The 21,981-nt window shown below is 43.2% G+C and overlaps 1 protein-coding gene across 3 annotated transcripts in view; it reads right to left on the reverse strand.

Annotated features, from left to right (window-relative positions):
- Nucleotides 1-8: 8 nt before the first annotated feature.
- Nucleotides 9-21,981, reverse strand: part of LOC106564657 (mitochondrial Rho GTPase 1-A) — a 34,745-nt gene continuing 12,772 nt past the window's right edge. For 2 of the 3 annotated variants that reach the window (XM_014130843.3, XM_045691212.2), the window contains 9 exons: nucleotides 21,611-21,695; nucleotides 21,278-21,423; nucleotides 18,155-18,255; nucleotides 7,143-7,273; nucleotides 6,836-6,919; nucleotides 6,581-6,703; nucleotides 6,116-6,318; nucleotides 3,910-4,032; nucleotides 9-1,632 (listed from right to left, as the gene is read on the reverse strand). In XM_014130843.3, coding sequence (XP_013986318.1) covers nucleotides 1,515-1,632; nucleotides 3,910-4,032; nucleotides 6,116-6,318; nucleotides 6,581-6,703; nucleotides 6,836-6,919; nucleotides 7,143-7,273; nucleotides 18,155-18,255; nucleotides 21,278-21,423; nucleotides 21,611-21,695 — 1,114 coding nt within the window. In that variant the 3' untranslated portion in view covers nucleotides 9-1,514. The remainder of the gene's footprint in view (nucleotides 1,633-3,909; nucleotides 4,033-6,115; nucleotides 6,319-6,580; nucleotides 6,704-6,835; nucleotides 6,920-7,142; nucleotides 7,274-18,154; nucleotides 18,256-21,277; nucleotides 21,424-21,610; nucleotides 21,696-21,981) is intronic. The other variant, XM_014130845.3, reaches the window with a different exon arrangement.

Raw genomic sequence — 21,981 nt, forward strand, 5'->3', positions numbered from 1 at the left:
ACACAAGATTAAAGTAGATGTATTTATTATAAACACTGGAAAGGCAAACGTGAAACACAATTGTCCTAATATTCTGGGAGTTGGGGGTGCTGGATAACATTTGTATAATTGGAATAATACCATTAAGAATGTTGGCTTCATAATAACAGTATATTTGATATTATAACAATATTGGAGGATGATCAGAAAAAGCAAAGCATGCAAATACAGCTCCTGCAAATACAATAACTGTACAGCCTCACATAGCAAGCACACACAATTTTGACATGCATGTCCAACACACACAATTTGATTTGACATGCACACCCAACACACACAATTTGATTTGACATGCACGCCCAACACACACAATTTGATTTGACATGCACGCCCAACACACACAATTTGATTTGACATGCACGCCCAACACACACAATTTGATTTGACATGCACGCCCAACACACACACACACACACAATTTGACATGCATGCCCAACACACACACACCACCTGGGTGGTCCATACCCATACAGGAAGCCATGGGTGGGCCACAGAGGCTACTTCTGCCTTACTGAGTTCTAGGGGTAAGGCGCAGACACACAAAAAGTATCATCCCATATGGAACAGCCATTGATTGAACATGGGCTGATTCAGCCTTACAAATTTGTACGTGTGCCACCAAGCTTCTGACCCTGGAAGGCAAACTAAAGAACAACCTTCTTTTAATAACAGTAGAACAGCCCTTACTGAACTTGTTTGAGAAAATTTGAAAATACTAAACAAATGATGGAAAGCTAATGCCTTTATAGCATTGAATGGGGCTTTGTTGTACCATTATACCGTCAGCATATGAACTTCATAATGTCCCGTTTGTTCAAGGGAAAACAAATATACAAGCAGTTATATATACACATTATTTATACATTGTTTCAGTGTTTGTTTTAAAGCATATATTTTTGTGTATGGTATTGGTTATTTTGCATACTCATTTCACTACCCTTACTTCAACTGCTTAAGATGGAATTGTTTCCCCATTTCAATCCACACAGGTAACCAACAAAAAAAATATATTTTGCACGAAGAGATCACAAGCTGCATCAGTAGTAGTTATATAATCACATTTTCAATATAAATATTATATATAGCCATACTTTGAGTACAGACTTTCAGAAACCAAAATGAAATCTCTAGGTATAAAACTAAATAACGTTTGCTTTTTCCCCCTCATCACATAGTGGATCTTTTATGATCTTAGAGAGATATTTATTGGGAGAGGGTGCAAGGTTTAGCCTGGTCTGAGATCCGTTTGTGCTGTCCTGCCATCTCCTATTGCCTATGGGGCAGATCCTAACTTGCACTTAAGTTGAATTTTCACTTAGTCTCACATTGACATCAATATATGACTAAGTGAAAATTCAACTTAACTGGAAGCTAGGATTCACTCCATACACCATAGTAGTTGCCAAAACAGCACAGAAATATTTGGGTACAAGTCTCGCAAAGGTTGGGTTTGCATGGTGATGTTGGTGGGTGGATCACCGTTGTTTGAGCAGCACTCTGTACATGGCGAAGCCCAGCACGGCGAACACGGTGGCTCCCACGCTCACTCTCAACCAGAAGGCGGAGCTCTTCAGGTCAGCCTGTGTCACATGTCTGAGAAGAGAGACACACAGAGACAGAGAGAGAGAGGATCCAGAGACCGAAAGAGAGCAAGAGAAATAAACAGAGTGAGAGCACATAGGTCAGAGTTGGTAGAGACAACAATATGTAATGCTTTTACATAACCTCTCTGCTTACACAGATGATCACGATACATGCTACAGTGCATTCGGAAAGTATTCAGACCCCTTCCATTTTTCCACATTTTGTAAAGTTACAGCCTTATTCTAAAATGTATTTAAAAAAAATCCTCATCAATGTACACACAATACAGGTTTGACATTTTTGCAAAGGTATATTAAAAAAAACAAAAAAACAGATACCTTATTTACGTAAGTATTCAGACCCTTCGCTATGAGACTCGAAATTGAGCTCAGGGGCATCTTGTTTCCATTGATCATCCTTGAGATGTTTTTACAACAATGATTGGAGTCCACCTGTAGTAAATTCAATTGATTGGACATGATTTGGAAAGGCACACACCCGTCTATATAAAAAGGTCCCAAAGTTGAAAGTGCATGACACGAGGTCGAAGGAATTGTCCGTAGAGCTCCGAGACAGGATTGTGTCGAGGCACAGATCTGGGGAAGGGTACCAAAAAATGTCCAAGAACACAGTAACCACCAAGACTCTTCCTAGTGCTGGCCGCAGGGACAAACTGAGCAATCGGTGGAGAAGGGCCTTGGTCAGGGAGATGACAAAGAACCCGATGATCACTCTGACAGAATTCCATAGTTCCTTTGTGGAGAAGGACAGCCGGAAGGACAACCATCTCTGCAGCACTATCAGGCCTTTATGGAAGAGTGGCCAGACGGAAGCCACTCCTCAGTAAAAGGCACGACAGCCCGCTTGGAGTTTTCCAAATGGCACCTAAAGGACTCTCAGACCATGAGAAACAAGATTCTCTGGTAAGATGAAACCAATATTGAACTCTTAGGCCTGAATGTCAAGCGTCACGTCTGGAGGAAACCTGGCACCATCTAAACGGTGAAGCATGGTGGTGGCAGTGGCAGGGACTGGGAAACTAGTCAGGTTTGAGGCAAAGATGAACGGAGCAAAGTAAAGAGAGATCCTTGATGAAATCCTGAGCGCTCTGGAGCAGGTTCTCAGACTGGAGCGAAAGTTCGCCTTCCAACAGGACAACAACCCTAAGCATACAGCCAAGACAACGCAGGAGTGGCTTCGGGACAAGTCTCCGAATGTCCTTGAGTGGCCCAGCCAGAGCCCAGACTTGAACCCAATCAAACATCTCTGGAATGACCTGAAAATAGCTGTGCAGCGACACTACCCATCCAACCTGACAGAGCTTGAGAGGATCTGCAGAGAAGAATGGGAGAAACTCCCCAAAAACAGGTGGGCCAAGCTTGTAGTGTCATACCCAAGAATAATCGAGTCTGTAATTGCTGTCAAAGGTGCTTCAACAAAGTACTGAGTAAAGGGTCTGAATATTTATGTAAATGTAATATTTCAGTTAGATTTCTTTTTTACATTTGCAAAAATTTCAAACAACCTGTTTTTGCTTTGTCATTATGGGGTAACGTGTATAGATTGATGCAGGGAAAAAACGATTTAGCCAATGTTAGAATAAGGCTGTAACGTAACAAAATGTGGAAAAAGTCAAGGGGTCTGAATACTTTACGAATGCACTGTATGTAGGAATTCACTCAAAACAGTGTGGCTTTGAACCGCCGTACAGTCCTATGTACTAATCACAACTAAAGCTGCCAAAAGATGAACGTTCAACAGGATGAACAGATGAGACACTAGAAATCTGCATTATTAGACTACATATGCATTATTCATTAATGAAGAGGAACATAACGAACAGGGTTGGAATAGAACAAGATGGTAAAACAAGTGACGAATGACGAAGAGAGAGGATCAAGGAACTCAATCAGGGAACGTTTGGGTGAGGCAAAAGAATAAGAGTGAGACGTCATGAAGATTTACATGAATACAAACAGTGGTTAATGACAATCCACATGACAAAAACACCCAAACTCCAAAACAGGGTCAAAACAGAGGCGATGAACAGCAAATGAAAAAGAAGAGGGACAAATGAAGAGGAGGATTGTTAAACAGAAGAGTGTGAAGGAAAAGACAGTGTTCTCAGATAGAGAGAGACAAAAAAAAGGAGACAGAATCCACATGATTAACAAAATGTTTCAGGGGGCAAAATGAAAATGGCAAGTGAAGAAGAAGAGGAGGAAGAATAACGTAAAGGGGAATTGTGAAACAGAAGAGTTGGAAGGTCTCTGAAAGAGTAAGGACCTGCTGAGAATGGCGGTGTAGAGCTTGGCCTTCACCGTCTGCACCAGCTCTGAGTTGATGAAGTTCTGCAGGTGGCAGAAGGTGCACCTGTTACAGGTACACATACAGCGCAGCCGAGCATGACTAAGGAGAGAGGTGCACCCACCCACACATGTGCAAAGACACACATACACAGGCACAAAGAAGAAGAGAGTTAGAACAAAGACCGATGCCACCAGAAGGTTTGAGCTCTTTGGTCCATAGAGCTCATCTGTTATGGGGTTAAAAACCAAGAGCACCCACCCAGGAAGAGAGGAAGATAATTGTCTAATTAAACAACGAGAGAGCATGACCACAAGTCTGATCCATTGTAATCTTCACCTCACACTGTTGGGGTTAGTAATCTCCTAATAGCCACTTTGGATCATTTTCAACATTGTTCAAATGTCCTTATGCCACCACAGAGTTAGAGGTCCATAGATTAACTTCTTATGGATGGTGGCAGTATTGAGTCGCTTGGATGACTGACGTGCCAAGAGTAAACTGCCTCCTACTCACTCCCAGAAACGAAGATGTGCATAGTATATTTGGATAGAAAACACTCTGAAGTTTCTAAAACTGTTTGAATGATGTATGTGAGTATAAGTGAGTTGTTTACTGCTCGGGCACGTTTGGCGCGCCGCTCATTCTTTTTCTTCTGTAATGAATACGCTATTGTCCGGTTGGAATATTATCGATGTTTTATGTTAAAAAGACCCTAAGAATTGATTGTAAACATCGTTTGACATGTTTCTACGAACGGTAATGGAACTATTTTACTTTTTGTCTCTTATTTTACGCTCACGCGTTACGCCTTTGGATAGTGATCTGTACGCACGAACAAAACAGAGGTATTTGGACATAAATATGGAGTATTCCGAACAAAAATAACATTTCTTGTGGAAGTAGGAGTCCTGGTAGTGCATTCTGACCAAGATCAGCGAAGGGAATATTTATAATTTTGAGTTTAGTTGACTCCAGAACTTTGCTGGTATCTGTATAGCTTGCTTTGATGGTTGAGCTCTGTACTCAGAATATTGACAAATGTGCTTTCGCCGAAAAGCTATTTTAAAATCTGACACAGCGGTTGCATTAAGGAGTAGTATATCTATAATTCTTTCAATAACTGTTGTAAATTTTATCAACGTTTATGATGAGTATTTTTGTAAATTGATGTGCTCATTCACCGGATGTTTTGGTGGGAATACATTTTCTGAACATCACGCGCCAATGTAAAATGGGGTTTTTGGATATAAATATGAACTTTATCAAACAAAACATACATGGATTTTGTAACATTGAGTCCTGGGAGTGTCATCTGATGAAGATCATCAACGGTTAGTAATTAATTTTAGCTGACTTTCTGGTTTTTGTGATGCCTCTGCTTGCTTGGAAAATGGCTGTGTGGTTTTTGTTGTTTGGGTGCTGTCCTAACATAATCTAATGTTTTGCTTTCGCCGTAAAGCCTTTTTGAAATCGGACACTGTGGTTAGATTAAGGAGAATCTTATCTTTAAAATGGTGTATAATACTTGTATGTTTGAGAAATTTTAATTATGAGATTTTTGTTGTTTTGAATTTGCCGCCGTGCACTTTCACTGGCAATCGTCATATCGATCCCGCTAACGGGATTCAAGCCATAAGAAGTTAAATAAAAATGCACTCGATTAAGTATGTGATTCATTGATGCTGTCACCCATGTGTTGGCTACAGTTCTGAGGAGTACAGTTCAAATGAGTCGAGTCCACCGTGACAGAGAGGTGATCAGTGTGGACAACAGCCTGACAGAGAGAGTAGTGGGAAAAGGGGCACGCAAGGGCAGTAAACATACAATTGCAGCTAATGGCAAATTGAATCCACCACATTAACCACCATGTCTAACCAAGATGGTGGACACTGTTCACCCCAAGAGTTCACAGTCTCTATATTTCAATGTGAAGTGGCACCAATTTGGGAAGTGAGGGATGAGGTAGAATTTAACAGCTAAGGGGCAGTTTTGGGGCTTGAGGTAGGGGCAGTTTTGGGGCAATAGGTTTTACAGCATGAGATGGGGTCTTAAAATATTTTACATTATTTATTTTAGGGATTGTGGAGAGGGTTTAAGGGCTTAAGGTAGAGCTTTAGGGTTTGAGCGAGGGATGTTAAGGTTCGACATGGGGCCTAAAACAACAGAGTGACCCACTACCCACGGGTGCATGGCCATGGTGGTGAGTTTGGTGTAGATGTCTTTGCAGGGTGCGCCTGCCGTGTTGCAGGTGAAGGCCTGTGGAGGGGGCATCTTGTGCTTCCTACAGAACTCCAGAGGGGTGAGGGCGTATAGCTGCTTGGTCTCCTGGAGGTCCGACTTGGCTGCGATCATCATGCACGGCGTCTTGGTGTCCATGAAGTATTGCTGCAAAAGGGCAGAGGGATATTGTTATTGGACACTGTCGTATTCCATTCAGCAATATGCTTTTTTAAAAGACAATGAAAAGATGTAAAGCTCCAGAGAAGCACATGTTGGTAATAATATGGTAATAACAGATGGTTTCCGCTTTAAAAACATTTACTTGAATTCAGTGGTACTGTAGATTAGAATAGTATTGGGTAGCCATCTTGAAATACTAAATAGACAAACAGGTATAGTAGAAGGACTGGTTGTAAATGGCACATACCTTGAAGACTCTGGCACAGTACTCGAAGGAGTGGGGGTTGCTGGCATCGTACACCAGACACACAATGTCACAAGCCATGTCAGCGTCTGAGAGGACGTCAAAGTCTGGGAAGACCTCGTGGAGCTAAGGGAGAGTAGAGGAAACAAAATGGAAGGTAATGAACACACAGAAACACAGAGAACTTTTAGACTGAAAAGCTTTGGACAAATAAACACAATCGAGTCGATTAAGAGTAAATCAAAACAGACGACTCACCAGTAGGTATTTCTCCTGACCATACACATATGCAGTGCTGATAGCGTAGTATGACATATGCTCTTCGCTAACGATGTTTTGACGCTGAGAGAAAAAAGGAGGGGGAAAAATTACTTCAAACATACAACGAGTTTACCAATACCAAGAGGAATTCCAAAAAGTTTTAAACGGGCTGGTAGACTGAAGTATTTGGAGTTGCGAAGTTGTTCAAATTTAAGTTGTTCAAATGTTTCTTCCGTCCAGGGAAGTTTTCCTTGCCACCGACTTACAACTTACTCTGAGGGAATGAATTAATGTTGACACTGACCGTGAGGTTTCTTCCAAGGAAGGCTTGCAGAAAGCCACTCTTGCCACTGCCGCTGTCCCCGAAGACGTTACAGCGGAACACACTGCGCTGAGTCTGCTTCTTCTGCAGGTCAATCTTCTTGTCCCTCGTCACTGTAGAATGGAGAGCACACACACACACACACGGTTTAGTTTATACAGCAAATGAACGTATATGAATGAATGCTTTCTATGCTGTAGATGTCTTTAGTCCTGTGCAAAATGTGGATTCAGTAAGTGTAACTTCGTTCCTGCTCTCTAGATAGAGAAGTTAACACAACATGAAGTTCTAACATACAATGTTTACAGGTTGGCTGTAGACTAGAGCTTACAGCTAACTTTGGTATAAGTCATCTTCATCTTCTATACTGTTAACTCAAATACGACAAGGTTCCAGTTTAACAACGTTTACTCAACAGTATTAGCACATGCATGGCGGCCATTGCACTCAGGCCAGGTTCATCTACAGCGAGACTCCTGCGCAGGCACACTAATGACAGAGTGATAGCACCGTAATAACAGAAATGTAGGGATACTTAAAACATGAACTTAACAATTTTCTTTAACCTGTTGGGGCTAGGGGGCAGTATTGACAATTTCGGAAAAAATATGTACCCATATTAAACTGCCTCCTACTCAAACTCAGAAGCTAGGATATGCATATTATTAGTAGACTTGGATAGAAAACACTGAAGTTTCTAAAACCGTTTGAATGGTGTCCGAGTATAACAGAACTCATATGGCAAGCAAAAACCTGAGAGAAATCCTACCAGGAAGTGGAAATCTCGATGCATGGGCTCTCTTCAAGTCGTTTCCTATTGAATACACGGTGACGTTGTAATAATTGTGCACTTCCTACGGCTTCCACTAGATGTCGACAGTCTTTACAAAGTTGTTTGAAGCTTCTACGATGAACAGAGCCCAAATGACAAGGAGGGGAAGTTGTTGAGGCAGGGGGAGACATCACTTCTTGGGGCGCGTTCACGAGGGAGGATCCTCCCGTTCCAAAACCTTTATGAAGACACAGGAACTGTCCGGTTGAAATATTATTGAATCTTCACGTTCTGAAGGCCCTAAAGATTGATGTTTTACAATGTTTGACATGTTTGAACGAACGTAAATACAACTTTTTTTTACTTTGTCGCGACATCGTCCGCGCGCTTCCTACACTTGGAGTAGCTTACTGGACGCACGAACAACAAGGAGTTATTTGGACATAAATTATGGACTTTATCGAACAAAACAACATTTGCTGTGGACCTGGGATTTCTGGAAGTGCCTTCTGATGAAGATTATCAAAGGTAAGGGAATATTTCTAATGCAATGTATGATTTTAGATGTCCCCAAGATAGCGGCTATCTGTATAGCCTAGTGTATTTTTCTGAGCTCAGTACTCAGATTATTGCAAAGAGTGCTTTCCTCGTGAAGCTTTTTTGAAATCTTTCATAGCGTTTGCATAAAGGAGATGTTCATCTATAATTCTTTGAATGACAGTTTAATTTTGTATCAATGTTTATGACAAGTATTTTTGTAAATTGTGGCGCTGTTTCACCGGCAGTATTTGAAGGAAAATATTTTCTGAACGTTACGCGCCGATGTAAAATGCTGTTTTTATATATAAATATGAACTTTATCGAACAAAAAATGCATGTATTGTGTAACATGATGTCCTAGGAGTGTTATCTGATGAAGATCGTCAAAGGTTAGTGCTGCATTTAGCTGTCTTTTGGGTATTTGTGATGCATGCTAGTTGCTAGGAAAATGGCTGTGTGGTTGTTTTTGTCGATGGACTCTCCTAACATAATCTAATGTTTTGCTTTCGCTGTAAAGCCTTTTTGAAATCGGACAACGTGGTTCGATTCAGGAGAAGTGTATCTATAAAATGGTGTAAAATAGTCATATGTTTGAGAAATTGAAGTTATAGCATTTATGAGGTATTTGTATTTCGCGTCACGCGATTCCACTGGCTGTTGACTAGGGTGGTACGTTAAAGACAAATAAAACATCAACAACATAATTAAATGTCCCAAGTATTATTTAACCTGTTGGGGCTAGGGGGCAGTATTTTCACGGCTGGATAAAAAAACGTAGCCGATTTAATCTGGTTACTAATCCTACCCAGTAACTAGAATATGCATATACTTATTATATATGGATAGAAAACACCCTAAAGTTTCTAAAACTGTTTGAATGGTGTCTGTGAGTATAACAGAACTCATTGGCAGGCAAAACCCTGAGACATTTTCTGACAGGAAGTGGATACCTGATGTGTTGAATTACCTTTAAGCCTATGCCATTGAAACACACAGGGGTTGATTAATGTTTTGGCACTTCCTATTGCTTCCACTAGATGTCACCAGCCTTTACAAAGTGTTTTGAGTCTTTTACTGTGAGATCTGACCGAACAAGAGCCATGGAACGGTGATGGCCGATTAGACTCTGGCGCGCGAGTTCATGTTGGGTACCCTCGTTCCAATACGTTATAAAAGAGAATGCATTCGTCCACCTTGAATATTATTCATGTTCTGGTTAAAAAAGGCACTAATGATTTATGCTATACAACGTTTGACATGTTTGAACGAACGTAAATATATTTTTTCCCCTCGTTCATGACGAGAAGTCCGGCTGGCTTAGATCATGTGCTAACAACACGGATCTTTTTGGATATAAATGATGAGCTTTTTTGAACAAAACTACATTCGTTATGGACCTGGGATTCCGGGAAGTGACATCTGATGAAGAGAATCAAAGGTAATGGATTATTTACATAGTATTTTCGATTTTAGATCTCTCCAACATGGCCGTTTGTCTGTATAGCAAAGCATATTTTTCTGGGCGCAGTGCTCAGATTATTGCAAAGTGTGATTTCCCAGTAAGGTTATTTTTAAATCTGGCAAGTTGATTGCGTTCAAGAGATGTAAATCTATAATTCTTTAAATGACAATATAATATTTTACCAATGTTTTCTAATTTTAATTATTTAATTTGTGGTGCTGACTTGAATGCCGGTTATTGGAGGGAAACGATTTCCTCAACATCAATGCCATAGTAAAACGCTGTTTTTGGATATAAATATGAACTTGATAGAACTAAAAATGCATGCATTGTCTAACATAATGTCCTATGAGTGTCATCTGATGGAGATTGTAAAAGGTTAGTGCAACATTTTAGCTGGTTTTATGGTTTTGGTGACCCTGTCTTTGAATTGACAAAACATTACACACAGCTATTGTCAATGTACTCTCCTAACATAATCTAACTTTATGCTTTCGCCGTAAAACCTTTTTGAAATCGGACGACGTGGTTAGATTAAGGAGATGTTTATCTTTCAATTGGTGTAAGATAGTTGTATGTTTGAAAAATTTGAATTTTGACATTTATTTGGTTTCACATAGCCCCAAGAAGTTAAGTTACCCATTACAGATGGGTTGTGTGACTAAGTTTTTATTTCTATTACTTCAAGCTGCCACTTTCCATTACTGAGTGCCTTTAGGAGCACAAGACCAAATGCTCCCTTTTTAGTCAGATTAGAATCTGCTGGATACTCTGAGCTTGAATAAATTCCTTGATGCTGCTAATCTCAAGACGAAGTCTTTTCTCTGTGACAGACTTGGTTGACTTGACAGCATCAACTAAGGAGTAGTTATCAGTGACACAAACTACAGGTAGAATGTGCTGTTTTGTCTCACCAGTGGTAAGCTCTGAGAACAGAGTTGCAAGAAAGATAGCATTGTCAATTCCATCCGCAAGAGCAAGTGTGCTTCGGACAACCCTTCTGATCCTTTTTGACTGCCAACAGATAGGTGAGAATCTTCCTCCTTCACCCATTAACACGATTAGATGCCCACCTTGTGTGCCTCCATCTGTAAGGTTCCCTAGCGAAGCATCACTGAAGACAACTAGTTTCAAAGAGTCATCTTTTCCAACATGCTGAAACTTTAGTCACTTGTTGTGATTTCAGTTTACGAACAACTGTTTGCCTCATGAATGGTTTGTACAGTGGCGTGTTTTGTGTTGGATGCCAAGTTGCAGCCATCAAACATTACATCAGGTCTACTCTGTCTAGCAACCCATAGAATTTGACCCATCTTTGACCTCAATTGATCAACTTCAATTCCACAGAGAAGGGAATTCCTTTGTACGGCTCTTGAAGAATCCATGTGAATGGGTTGAAGATTCTTGATAAAGCTCTCCTGTTGCATCAGTATTTTTCCGTCAACTGTAATAAACTCCATGCCAACATAACAAAAATGATCATGCTCCTCACGGCCGACCTGGAAAACAGCTTTGAGGTTTGGAATCACAGTTGTAGCAAAGGTCTGTGAGCCACCCCAGATAAAGTCATCAACATGACAGGCAAGTACTCCAGTGACATTGCAGTCTTGATCAAGCCAATAGAAGACTGCAGGATCCACTTGTGACATGTTCCCACCTGTACACAGCATTGTTACCTTGACTTTGTTGTACCAGTAGAGTGATGCATCTGACAGGCCATACACACACACTTTTTTTAGTTTCCACAGTGTTCCTTCACTCTTCGCTTTAGGCGGAGGTTGGATGTGAATGTCCCTTGACAGCTCTGTTCCCTGCAAAAATGCAGATTTGATGTCTATGAAATGAAGTTTACATGTTTTTCTGGCAGATCACTGTCAGCAGCAATCTGAGTGAATCTGAGGCGTATGTCGGTGAGTCTTTTGGGAGTTGTTTAGCAGCCAGCTCCTCAAAACCTCTAGCCACTAGACGTGCTTTTGACACTATTCCAGGTAAAGATTCTTTAAGGGCACACACCCACCTTGTTGAGACACATTTTTGGCCAATGTCTTTGACTTCCTCAAAACAAAATTTTTCCTCCAATTACTGAGCTCATCTAGCTTAGCTGAGTCAAATGACATGTCCTTTGTTTCAAGTACATCATCATTTTGAATGTCATGCTGTTTTTCTCGATTTTCCATTGGTTCAATTCTCAGATTAGGTGACAGGTCAGCTGACCCTGTTGTACCAAGAAGTGTAGCTTGTGACGGCCGGCCGCCCAACAACCTGCCCACCTGACCCTATCCCCTCCTCTCTTCTCCAGACCATTTCCGGAGACCTTCTCCCCTACCTCACCTCGCTCATCAACTCATCCTTGACCGCTGGCTACGTCCCTTCCGTCTTCAAGAGAGCGAGAGTTGCACCCCTTCTGAAAAAACCTACACTCGATCCCTCCGATGTCAACAACTACAGACCAGTATCCCTTCTTTCCTTTCTCTCCAAAACTCTTGAACGCGCCGTCCTTGGCCAGCTCTCTTGCTATCTCTCTCAGAATGACCTTCTTGATCCTAATCAGTCAGGTTTCAAGACTGGGCATTCAACTGAGACTGCTCTTCTCTGTGTCACGGAGGCTCTCCGCACTGCTAAAGCTAACTCTCTCTCCTCTGCTCTCATCCTTCTAGACCTATCTGCTGCCTTTGATACCGTGAACCATCAGATCCTCCTCTCCACCCTCTCCGAGCTGGGCATCTCCGGCGCCGCCCACGCTTGGATTGCGTCCTACCTGACAGGTCGCTCCTACCAGGTGGCGTGGCGAGAATCTGTCTCCGCACCACGTGCTCTCACCACTGGTGTCCCCCAGGGCTCTGTTCTTGGCCCACTCCTATTCTCGCTATACACCAAGTCACTTGGCTCTGTCATATCCTCACATGATCTCTCATATCATTGCTATGCAGATGACACACAATTAATCTTCTCCTTTCCCCCTTCTGACAACCAGGTGGCGAATCGCATCTCTGCATGTCTGGCAGACATATCAGTGTGGATGACGGATCACCACCTCAAGCTGAACCTCGGCAAGACGGAGCTGCTCTTCCTCCCGGGGAAGGACTGCCCGTTCCATGATCTCGCCATCACGGTTGACAACTCCCTTGTGTCCTCCTCCCAGAGTGCTAAGAGCCTTGGCGTGACCCTGGACAACACCCTGTCGTTCTCCACCAACATCAAGGCGGTGACCCGATCCTGTAGGTTCATGCTCTACAACATTCGCAGAGTACGACCCTGCCTCACACAGGAAGCGGCGCAGGTCCTAATCCAGGCACTTGTCATCTCCCGCCTGGATTATTGCAACTCGCTGTTGGCTGGGCTCCCTGCCTGTGCCATTAAACCCCTACAACTCATCCAGAACGCCGCAGCCCGTCTGGTGTTCAACCTTCCCAAGTTCTCTCACGTCACCCCGCTCCTCCGCTCTCTCCACTGGCTTCCAGTCGAAGCTCGCATCCGCTACAAGATCATGGTGCTTGCCTACGGAGCTGTGAGGGGAACGGCACCTCCGTACCTTCAGGCTCTGATCAGGCCCTACACCCAAACAAGGGCACTCCGTTCATCCACCTCTGGCCTGCTCGCCTCCCTACCTCTGAGGAAGCACAGTTCCCGCTCAGCCCAGTCAAAACTGTTCGCTGCTCTGGCACCCCAATGGTGGAACAAGCTCCCTCACGACGCCAGGACAGCGGTGTCAATCACCACCTTCCGGAGACACCTGAAACCCCACCTCTTCAAGGAATACCTGGGATAGGATAAAGTAATCCTTCTAACCCCCCCCCCTTAAAAGATTTAGATGCACTATTGTAAAGTGGTTGTTCCACTGGATATTATAAGGTGAATGCACCAATTTGTAAGTCGCTCTGGATAAGAGCGTCTGCTAAATGACTTAAATGTAAATGTAGCTGGTTCTGAGTACTGCAAGTTGTACCAGTTCTGGTGTTTTCCTTTGGCTTTTCCTGCTCGTCCAATGACGGTCGCTGTATGTGGAATACCACTTTCTCGGTCCATGTATTTAACAGTTTGTCCAGTTTTCAGATGGTAACAACCATGTTGGCTTAACACATGTGGCTGTTGTTGAATGTTTTCCTAATTTGAACGCTCAACAGTATTATCTGTGTCATGGTTGAAGGTCTCTGCTTCATTTCCTGTGTCAGTTTCAGTGTCCATATCCTTGGATGCGACATATGGTACAGTTGAAGTCGGAAGTTTACATACACTTAGGTTGGAGTCATTAAAAAAAAACTAGTTTTCAACCCCTCCACAAACTTCTTGTTAACATGTTGGGGATAGGGGGCAGTATTTGCACGGCCGGATAAAAAAACGTACCCGATTTAATCTGGTTACTACTCCTGCCCAGTAACTAGAATATGCATATAATTGTTTGATTTGGATATAAAACATCCTAAAGTTTCTAAAACTGTTTGAATGGTGTCTGTGAGTATAACAGAACTCATTTGGCAGGCCAAAACCTGAGAAGATTCCAAACAGGAAGCGCTCTCTCTGACTATTTCTTGGCCTTCTTGATCATCTCTATTCAAAACAGGGGATCTCTGGCATAACGTCACATTTTCTAACGCTCCCATAGGCTCTCAGAAGGCGCCAGAACGTTGAATGATGACTTTGCAGGCCATGGCTGAAAAACAGTAGCGCATTTGGTAAGTGGTCGATCTGAGAACAATGAGACTGGGGCGTGTGCACGAGCCGACACCATGTTTTTATTGTTTCGTCTCTGAACGAAAACAGGGTTTCCCGGTCGGAATATTATCGCTATTTTAAAATAAAAATTGATTTTAAACAGCGTTTGACATGCTTCGAAGTACGGTAATGGAATATTTTGAATTTTTTTGTCACGAAACGCGCCGGGCGCGTCACCCTTCTTTACCCTTCGGATAGTGTCTTGAACGCACGAACAAAACGCCGCTATTTGGAAATAACTATGGATTATTTGGAACCAAACCAACATTTGTTATTGAAGTAGAAGTCCTGGGAGTGCATTCTGACGAAGAACAGCAAAGGTAATCAAATTTTTCTAATAGTAAATCTGAGTTTGGTGTGTACCACACTTTGTGGGTGTCAAAATAGCTCGCCCGTGATGGCCGGGCTATCTACTCAGAATATTGCAAAATGTGCTTTCACCGAAACGCTATTTTAAAATCGGACACCGCGATTGCATAAAGGAGTTCTGTATCTATAATTCTTAAAATAATTAGGTTTTTTGTGAACGTTTATCGTGAGTAATTTAGTAAATTCACCGGAAGTGTTCGGTGGGAATGCTAGTCACATGCTAATGTAAAAAGCTGGTTTTTGATATAAATATGAACTTGATTGAACAAAACATGCATGTATTGTATAACATAATGTCCTAGGAGTGTCATCTGATGAAGATCATCAAAGGTTAGTGCTGTATTTAGCTGTGGTTTGGGTTTATGTGACATTATATGCTAGCTTGAAAAATGGGTGTCTGATTATTTCTGGCTGGGTACTCCGCTGACATAATCTAATGTTTTGCTTTCGTTGTAAAGCCTTTTTGAAATCAGACAGTGTGGTTAGATTAACGAGAGTCTTGTCTTTAAAATGGTATAAAATAGTCATATGTTTGAGAAATTGAAGTAATAGCATTTCTAAGGTATTTGAATAACGCGCCACGGGATTCCACTGGCTGTTGAGTAGGTGGGACGCAAGCGTCCCACTGGCCCAGAGAGGTTAACAAACTATAGTTTTGACAAGTCGGTTAGGACATCTACTTTGTGCATGACACAAGTAATTTTTCCAGCAATTGTTTACAGACAGATTATTTCACTTATAATTCACTATCACAATTCCAGTGGGTCAGAAGTTTGAACACTGCTTCAGTGAACGCTTTTCTCGCTGCATGTAGTCCTGAAAGGTGCTGTCCCACCCACGCACTCACACTGGTCCCTTCTAGTGCTGGTGGCTTGTCAGCCAGTACAGAGGGAAGATTAGGGTTCTGCCCCAACACTAGTTGGTATGGGCTGTAGCCATGAACATTATGCATTGAGTTTTTTGCCATCAAAGCCCAATCTAGGGCTGATTCCCAGTCACATCCATCGTCTTGCTTCACTTTCAGCATTACCTCTGTGAGTGTTTGATTATGTCTCTCCAGAAGTCCATTGCGCCATGGACTGTATGCAGCAGTTGTCTTTACTTCCATGTTGAATTTCTCAGCCATTTCTCTTATTTCATTATTATTGAATTCTCCTCCATTGTCACTGTACAATTTCTTGGGTGGGCCATGCACACTTATCCAGGAATGCATGAAGTGCCTGACGATGTCACTGGGTTTCTTTGTATTCACAATGCTTCCAGCACTGAAGCGTATGAAGTGGTCCATTATGTTAAGGTACCACACACTTGGTCCCAACTCATGTAGAGCTACAGCCACTGTTTCATTGTACTTGGAAGCCAGTGGCAAACCAACAGATGGTCTGGGCTTAGGTTTGCTGTATTTCTGACGTCTCACAACTTAACTATCTGCCGTAGAATGTAAATACTCTCATCATCATTATTTCCAGAACAGATGAGTAATTTCTGAAGTCTGTCAGCTGTAGCATGTCCAAACTGTTTGTGAAGTTTTAACAATACTTTGTGTTTTCCCTCTGTGATCATGTTCTCTGTGTCCGTCAGAATCTCCATGGGCTCTGTGTCCGTCAGAATCTCCATGGGCTCTGTGTCCGTCAGAATCTCATTTTTTACATGGACTCTGTGTGATGTCTTTGTCTAAAATGTTTACACAATAGTGGCCTGAGGTAGTAAGTTCAAGGGTCATCGGTTGTTTAAACATCACTGCCTTGTTATTTTTTATGTCTAGTACAGCCCCCACCTTCTTGAGGGAAGCTTTGCTTAATAGTAAGGGGATATCTGCAGGGACCACCTCAGTTTCAATGTGACACTTAGTCTGATCAATGTTTGCTGGTATCTTGACTCTCTTGGTAGAATGGACAATTCTCCCATCTCCAAATTTGAAAGCTCTGTTGCTTGGTGTGTCAATCATATTTTCTACTTCTTTCATATTTAGTTCACTGACATAGTTATCGAGCCATTTTGCACCACAGACTGTGTGTCTACATGCAGTATCAATCACAGCAGATCCTAAGGATTCAACTTTAATTATCTCAGTATCAGAAGCAGAGATTGGTTTGAAAACAGTAATGTTATACTGCTCTGTGTTTACATTTCTGTTAGTTTAACTTGTTCATTTTTATGAGGTCAGTCTTTAACCCAATGGTAAGTGCTTCGACAAATAGCACATTTTGATCTCCTTCCATATCTGTCCAGCGGATGTGACGGGCAATGGCGCCCTCGTCTGGTTGTCCTGAGAACGTACATTTTTGGCGCCTTTTTTCTGCTGATCAGTGTAATATGCTGCGTCACTCACTTGCATTCCATCTGTTATTGGCGCGATAGACGTCTTCTCACCAAACATTTTTTATTAGTGCCGACTTCACTGACGCAAAAGTCAGCACAGTTCAAGCAGTCAAAGCCAACTGTTTCTCCCTACCATCCAGACAGGCAGCATCTAACAACAAAGCTAACACTTCATCCGGGAGAACCATCTCGTACTTGCGCATCCTATTGTACCTCTGTTCTAAATCAATGATGTCGTCCGTCATTACAACCGAAATGTCTCTAGTAACATTGTTAAAGTTAGAATATGCCTGGTAGGCGCGGTCTTTCTCCTCTCTATCAAACACAGAATCCAGTGCTCTGATCAAAGTTCCCATACCGTCATCCTTTTCAAACCCTCAACGGATATTTCCAGTGCTGTATCTCTCACTCTTCCCTCGAGCGATAATACCACTGCAAGTGCTTGCTTTTTCTCGTCCAGATTAGTAACCCGTGTCCAGATTCCAAGTACATTTTTCCAACTTGCATACGGCCTCTTCTCGTCGAAGCGAGATGGCACATTGTAGTTACTAACCATCCTCTGCTACCAATGTAACTCAAATACGTCAAGGTTCCAATTTAACAACGTCTACTCAACCATATTAGCACAATACATGGCTGCCATTGCACTCAGGCCAGGTTCATCTACAACGAGACTCCTGCGCAGGTGCACTAATAACAGAGTGATAGCACCGTAATATATACACTGTCCCACATTCAGAGCCATATCTATAGGTCTCTGCTCATATCTAATCTAGCGGTCGTCTCAGTTGCCATAACAACGGGCTGTCCTCCCACCTGTGATGGCCGCTGCCTGGGACTCCTGTTCAGAGATGATGGAGTAACCAAGGTAACCCAGGTACTCCAGGCAGCGCTGGACATCCAGGTAGGTGGTCAACCTGGGCACAGGGAAACACAGAGGAGTGAATGGATACTGTCATGCACTGTAAGAAACACTGTCTTGGGGGTTCATTCAGACTTCCATAGTTTAGATAAACAAACAATACACTTTGTGCATTTAACACAGCAGTACATCTCTCGTGTGTGTGTTTGTCTGTCTGTGTCTGTTCAGGTGTGATAAGGACCAATTGGAATCCACGCTTCAAGATTGTTTTGATCACGCGGACTGGGACATGTTACGTGTAGCCTCAGAGAATAATATTGATTTATACGCTGATTCGGTGAGTGAGTTTATAAGAAAGTGCATAGGAGAGATTGTACCCACTGTGACTATTAAAACCTACCCTAACCAAAAACCGTGGATAGATGGCGGCATTCGTGCAATACTGAAAGCGCGAACCACCGCATTTAACCATGGAAAGAGGTCTGGGAATATGGCAGAAAACAAACAGTGTAGTTATTCCCACCGCAAGGCAATCAAACAAGTGAAATGTCAGTATAGAGACAAAGTGGAGTCGCAATTCAACAGCACAGACACAAGACGAATGTGGCAGGGTCTCGGACTACAAAAAGAAAACCAGCCACGTCACGGATACCGACGTCTTGCTTCCAGACAAACTAAACCACTTCTTTGCCCGCTTTGAGGATAATACAGTGCCACCAATGCGGCCCGCTACCAAGGACTGTGGGCTCTCCTTCTCCGTGGGGGACATGAGTAAGACATTTAAACGTGTTAACCCTCGCAAGGCTGCCAGCCCAGAAGGCATTCCTAGCCGCGTCCTCAGAGCATGCACAGAGCAGCTGGCTGGTGTGTTTACGGACTGTGGTGGAATTACTGTAATCAAAAGGAGAGACTTTTACATTTTTTCAAAACAAATCAAACTTTATTATTTAATTACTGCAGTAACGGAGCTGGTCAGTAACCACCCCTGGAGGTGATCACTGAGAACTCAACGAGCTGGTTTGAGCCGCAGCATTTTATAGCAAAGTCCATCCTCCTGGATGTTCATGACAAACAACAGATGTATGGAATGGGTCACAAGGTTACTAATAATTCACAGCAAACAGTATCTGCTGTAAATACTGTCCTCACTGTGTAGAGACCAGGGTCTGGCCCCACAACTCCATACTGGAGCCATCTCCAGTACAGAAACATTAACTCATGCTCTGGAATGCGGTGTCACCCAAAGACATCGTAAATCTCCTGTCAGTGTTAAATCTCCCAGAGGCCCACTTTCAGTTCACACAGACACAAGAGTTATAAGAACTATTTTCTGTTGCATAAAACAACCATTTGATGCAATTATGGCATTATAACATAATATTGCAATTTTGCGCTCACAAGACATTCAATCTCTCCCTATCCCAGTCTGCTGTCCCCACATGCTTCAATATGGCCTCCATTGTTCCTGTACCCAAGAAGGCAAAAGGTAACTGAACTAAATGACTATCGCCCCATAGCACACACTTCTGTCATCATGAAGTGCTTTGAGAGACTAGTCAAGGATCATATCACCTCCACCTTACCTGTCACCCTAGACCCACTTCAATTTGCATACCGACCCAATAGGTCCACAGACGATGCAATCCCAATAGGTCCACAGACGATGCAATCACACTGCCCTATCCCATCTGGACAAGAGGATTACCTATGTAAGAATGCTGTTCACTGACTACAGCTCAGCATTCAACACCATAGTACCCTCCAAGCTCATCATCAAGCTGGAGGCCCTGGGTCTCAACCCTGCCCTGTGCAATTGGGTCCTGGTCTTTCTGACGGGCCGCCCCCAGGTGGTGAAGGTAGGAAACAACATCTCCACTTCGCTGACCCTCAACACTGGGGCCCCACTTGGGTGCGTGCTCAGCCCCCTCCTGTACTCCCTGTTCACCCATGACTACGTGGCAATGCACGCCTCCAACTCAATCATCAAGTTTGCAGACGACACAACAGTAGTGGGCTTGATTATCAACAATGATGAGAGCCTATGGCAGGAGGTGAGGGCACTCGGAGTATGGTGTCAGGAAAACAACCTCTCACTCAACGTCAACAAAACAAAGGAGATGATCGTGGACTTCAGGAAACAGCAAAAGGAGCACCCCCCTATCCACATCGACGGGACAGCAGCGGAGAAGGTGGAAAGCTTCAAGATCCTCGGCGTACACATCACAGACAACATGAAATGGTCCACCCACACATTGTGTTCTGAAGGCTGTACAACACCTAAAGCCCTCACGAACTTTAACAGATGCACATTTGAGAGCATCCTGTCGGGCTGTATCACCACCTGGTACAGCAACTGCACAGCCCTCAACCGCAAGGCTCTCCAGAGGGTGGTGCGGTCTGCACAACGCATCACCGGGGCAAACTACCTGCCCTCCAGGACACCTACACCACCCGATGTCACAGGAAGGCCAAAAAAGATCATCAAGGACAATAACCACTGGAGCCACTGCCGGTTCACCACGCTATCATCCAGAAGGCGAGGTCAGTACAGGTGCATCAAAGCTGGGACCGAGAGACTGAAAAATAGCTTCTCTCAAGGCCATCAGACTGTTAAACAGCAATCACTAACACAGAGAGGCTGCTGCCTACATACAGACTTTAATAAATGGATCACTATTCAGTTTAATAATGTTTACATATCTTGCATGACTCATGTAATATGTATATACTGTATTTTATACCATCTACTGCATCTTGCCTATGCTGCTCGGTCATCGCTCATCCATATATTTATATGTATATATTCTTATTACATTCCTTTACTTAGATTTGTGTGTACAATGTAGTCGTTCGATATTGCTGCACTGTCGAAACTAGAAGCACAAGCATTTTGCTACACTCGCAATAACATCTGCTAACCATGTGTATGTTTTGAAGTGTGTGTCCGTCTGCGCGCGCGTCTGTCTAGATGTCCGTCTGCGCGCGCGTCTGTCTAGATGTCCGTCTGTCTAGATGTCCGTCTGTCTAGATGTCCGTCTGTCTAGATGTCCGTCTGTATGCGTGCGGTGGTAACCTACGTCCACTGGGACAGGTAGCCCTGGTTGGTGATCCAGCCTTCGTCGTTGGTGCACACCGTGTTGTTGACGTCAAGACCCCAGGGCATGTAGGGGAATACGTCAAACAGGTCCTTCAGCTCCTCTGGGGACAGGGCACAGTCCCGGTCCTGAAAAACACACACACACACACCCCACGGGTCATTGGCATCTAGAACATAAGGACACACACTAGCTTGACCACTCAATGTATGGTTCATTCACTGCCAGCAGGGTTTAGAAACAGTTTGACTTTTGTTAGTCTGAAATGTTGGCTCCAAATTCAATGGTATCATTTACCACAGGAAAGGTCAATACCTTGTCATGTTTGTCAAAGACACTCTGGAGGAAGAGGTAGGCATTGTGATTCAGCTCGGTGGTGCAGTCTGGAGGTACTTTCAACCTGGAGGTACAGTAGAGGTGGGGAACACACACACACACACAAACAGTCAGATGGAGAATCCTGGAGAGATTACGAGATAAATAAGAACACAGATTCAATTATGACGCTCTGCAGGGGGGAGAGAGAGAGACTTGTGGGTAATTGAGGTCAGAGCCAGAAGGGGGATGGATGTTAATCCTGACTGTACTGGGGCTTAGTGGCCCATCTCAATCTGAAAGAAGGGAGGCAGACATCTTTTGTTGTACTGGGTGAAGCCGAAGTGTATTTCTGCATGGGAATCAATGTT

This window comes from Salmo salar, chromosome 12 (genome assembly GCF_965601325.2).
Source record: "Salmo salar chromosome 12, fSalSal1, whole genome shotgun sequence".
Lineage (NCBI taxonomy): Eukaryota > Metazoa > Chordata > Actinopteri > Salmoniformes > Salmonidae > Salmo > Salmo salar.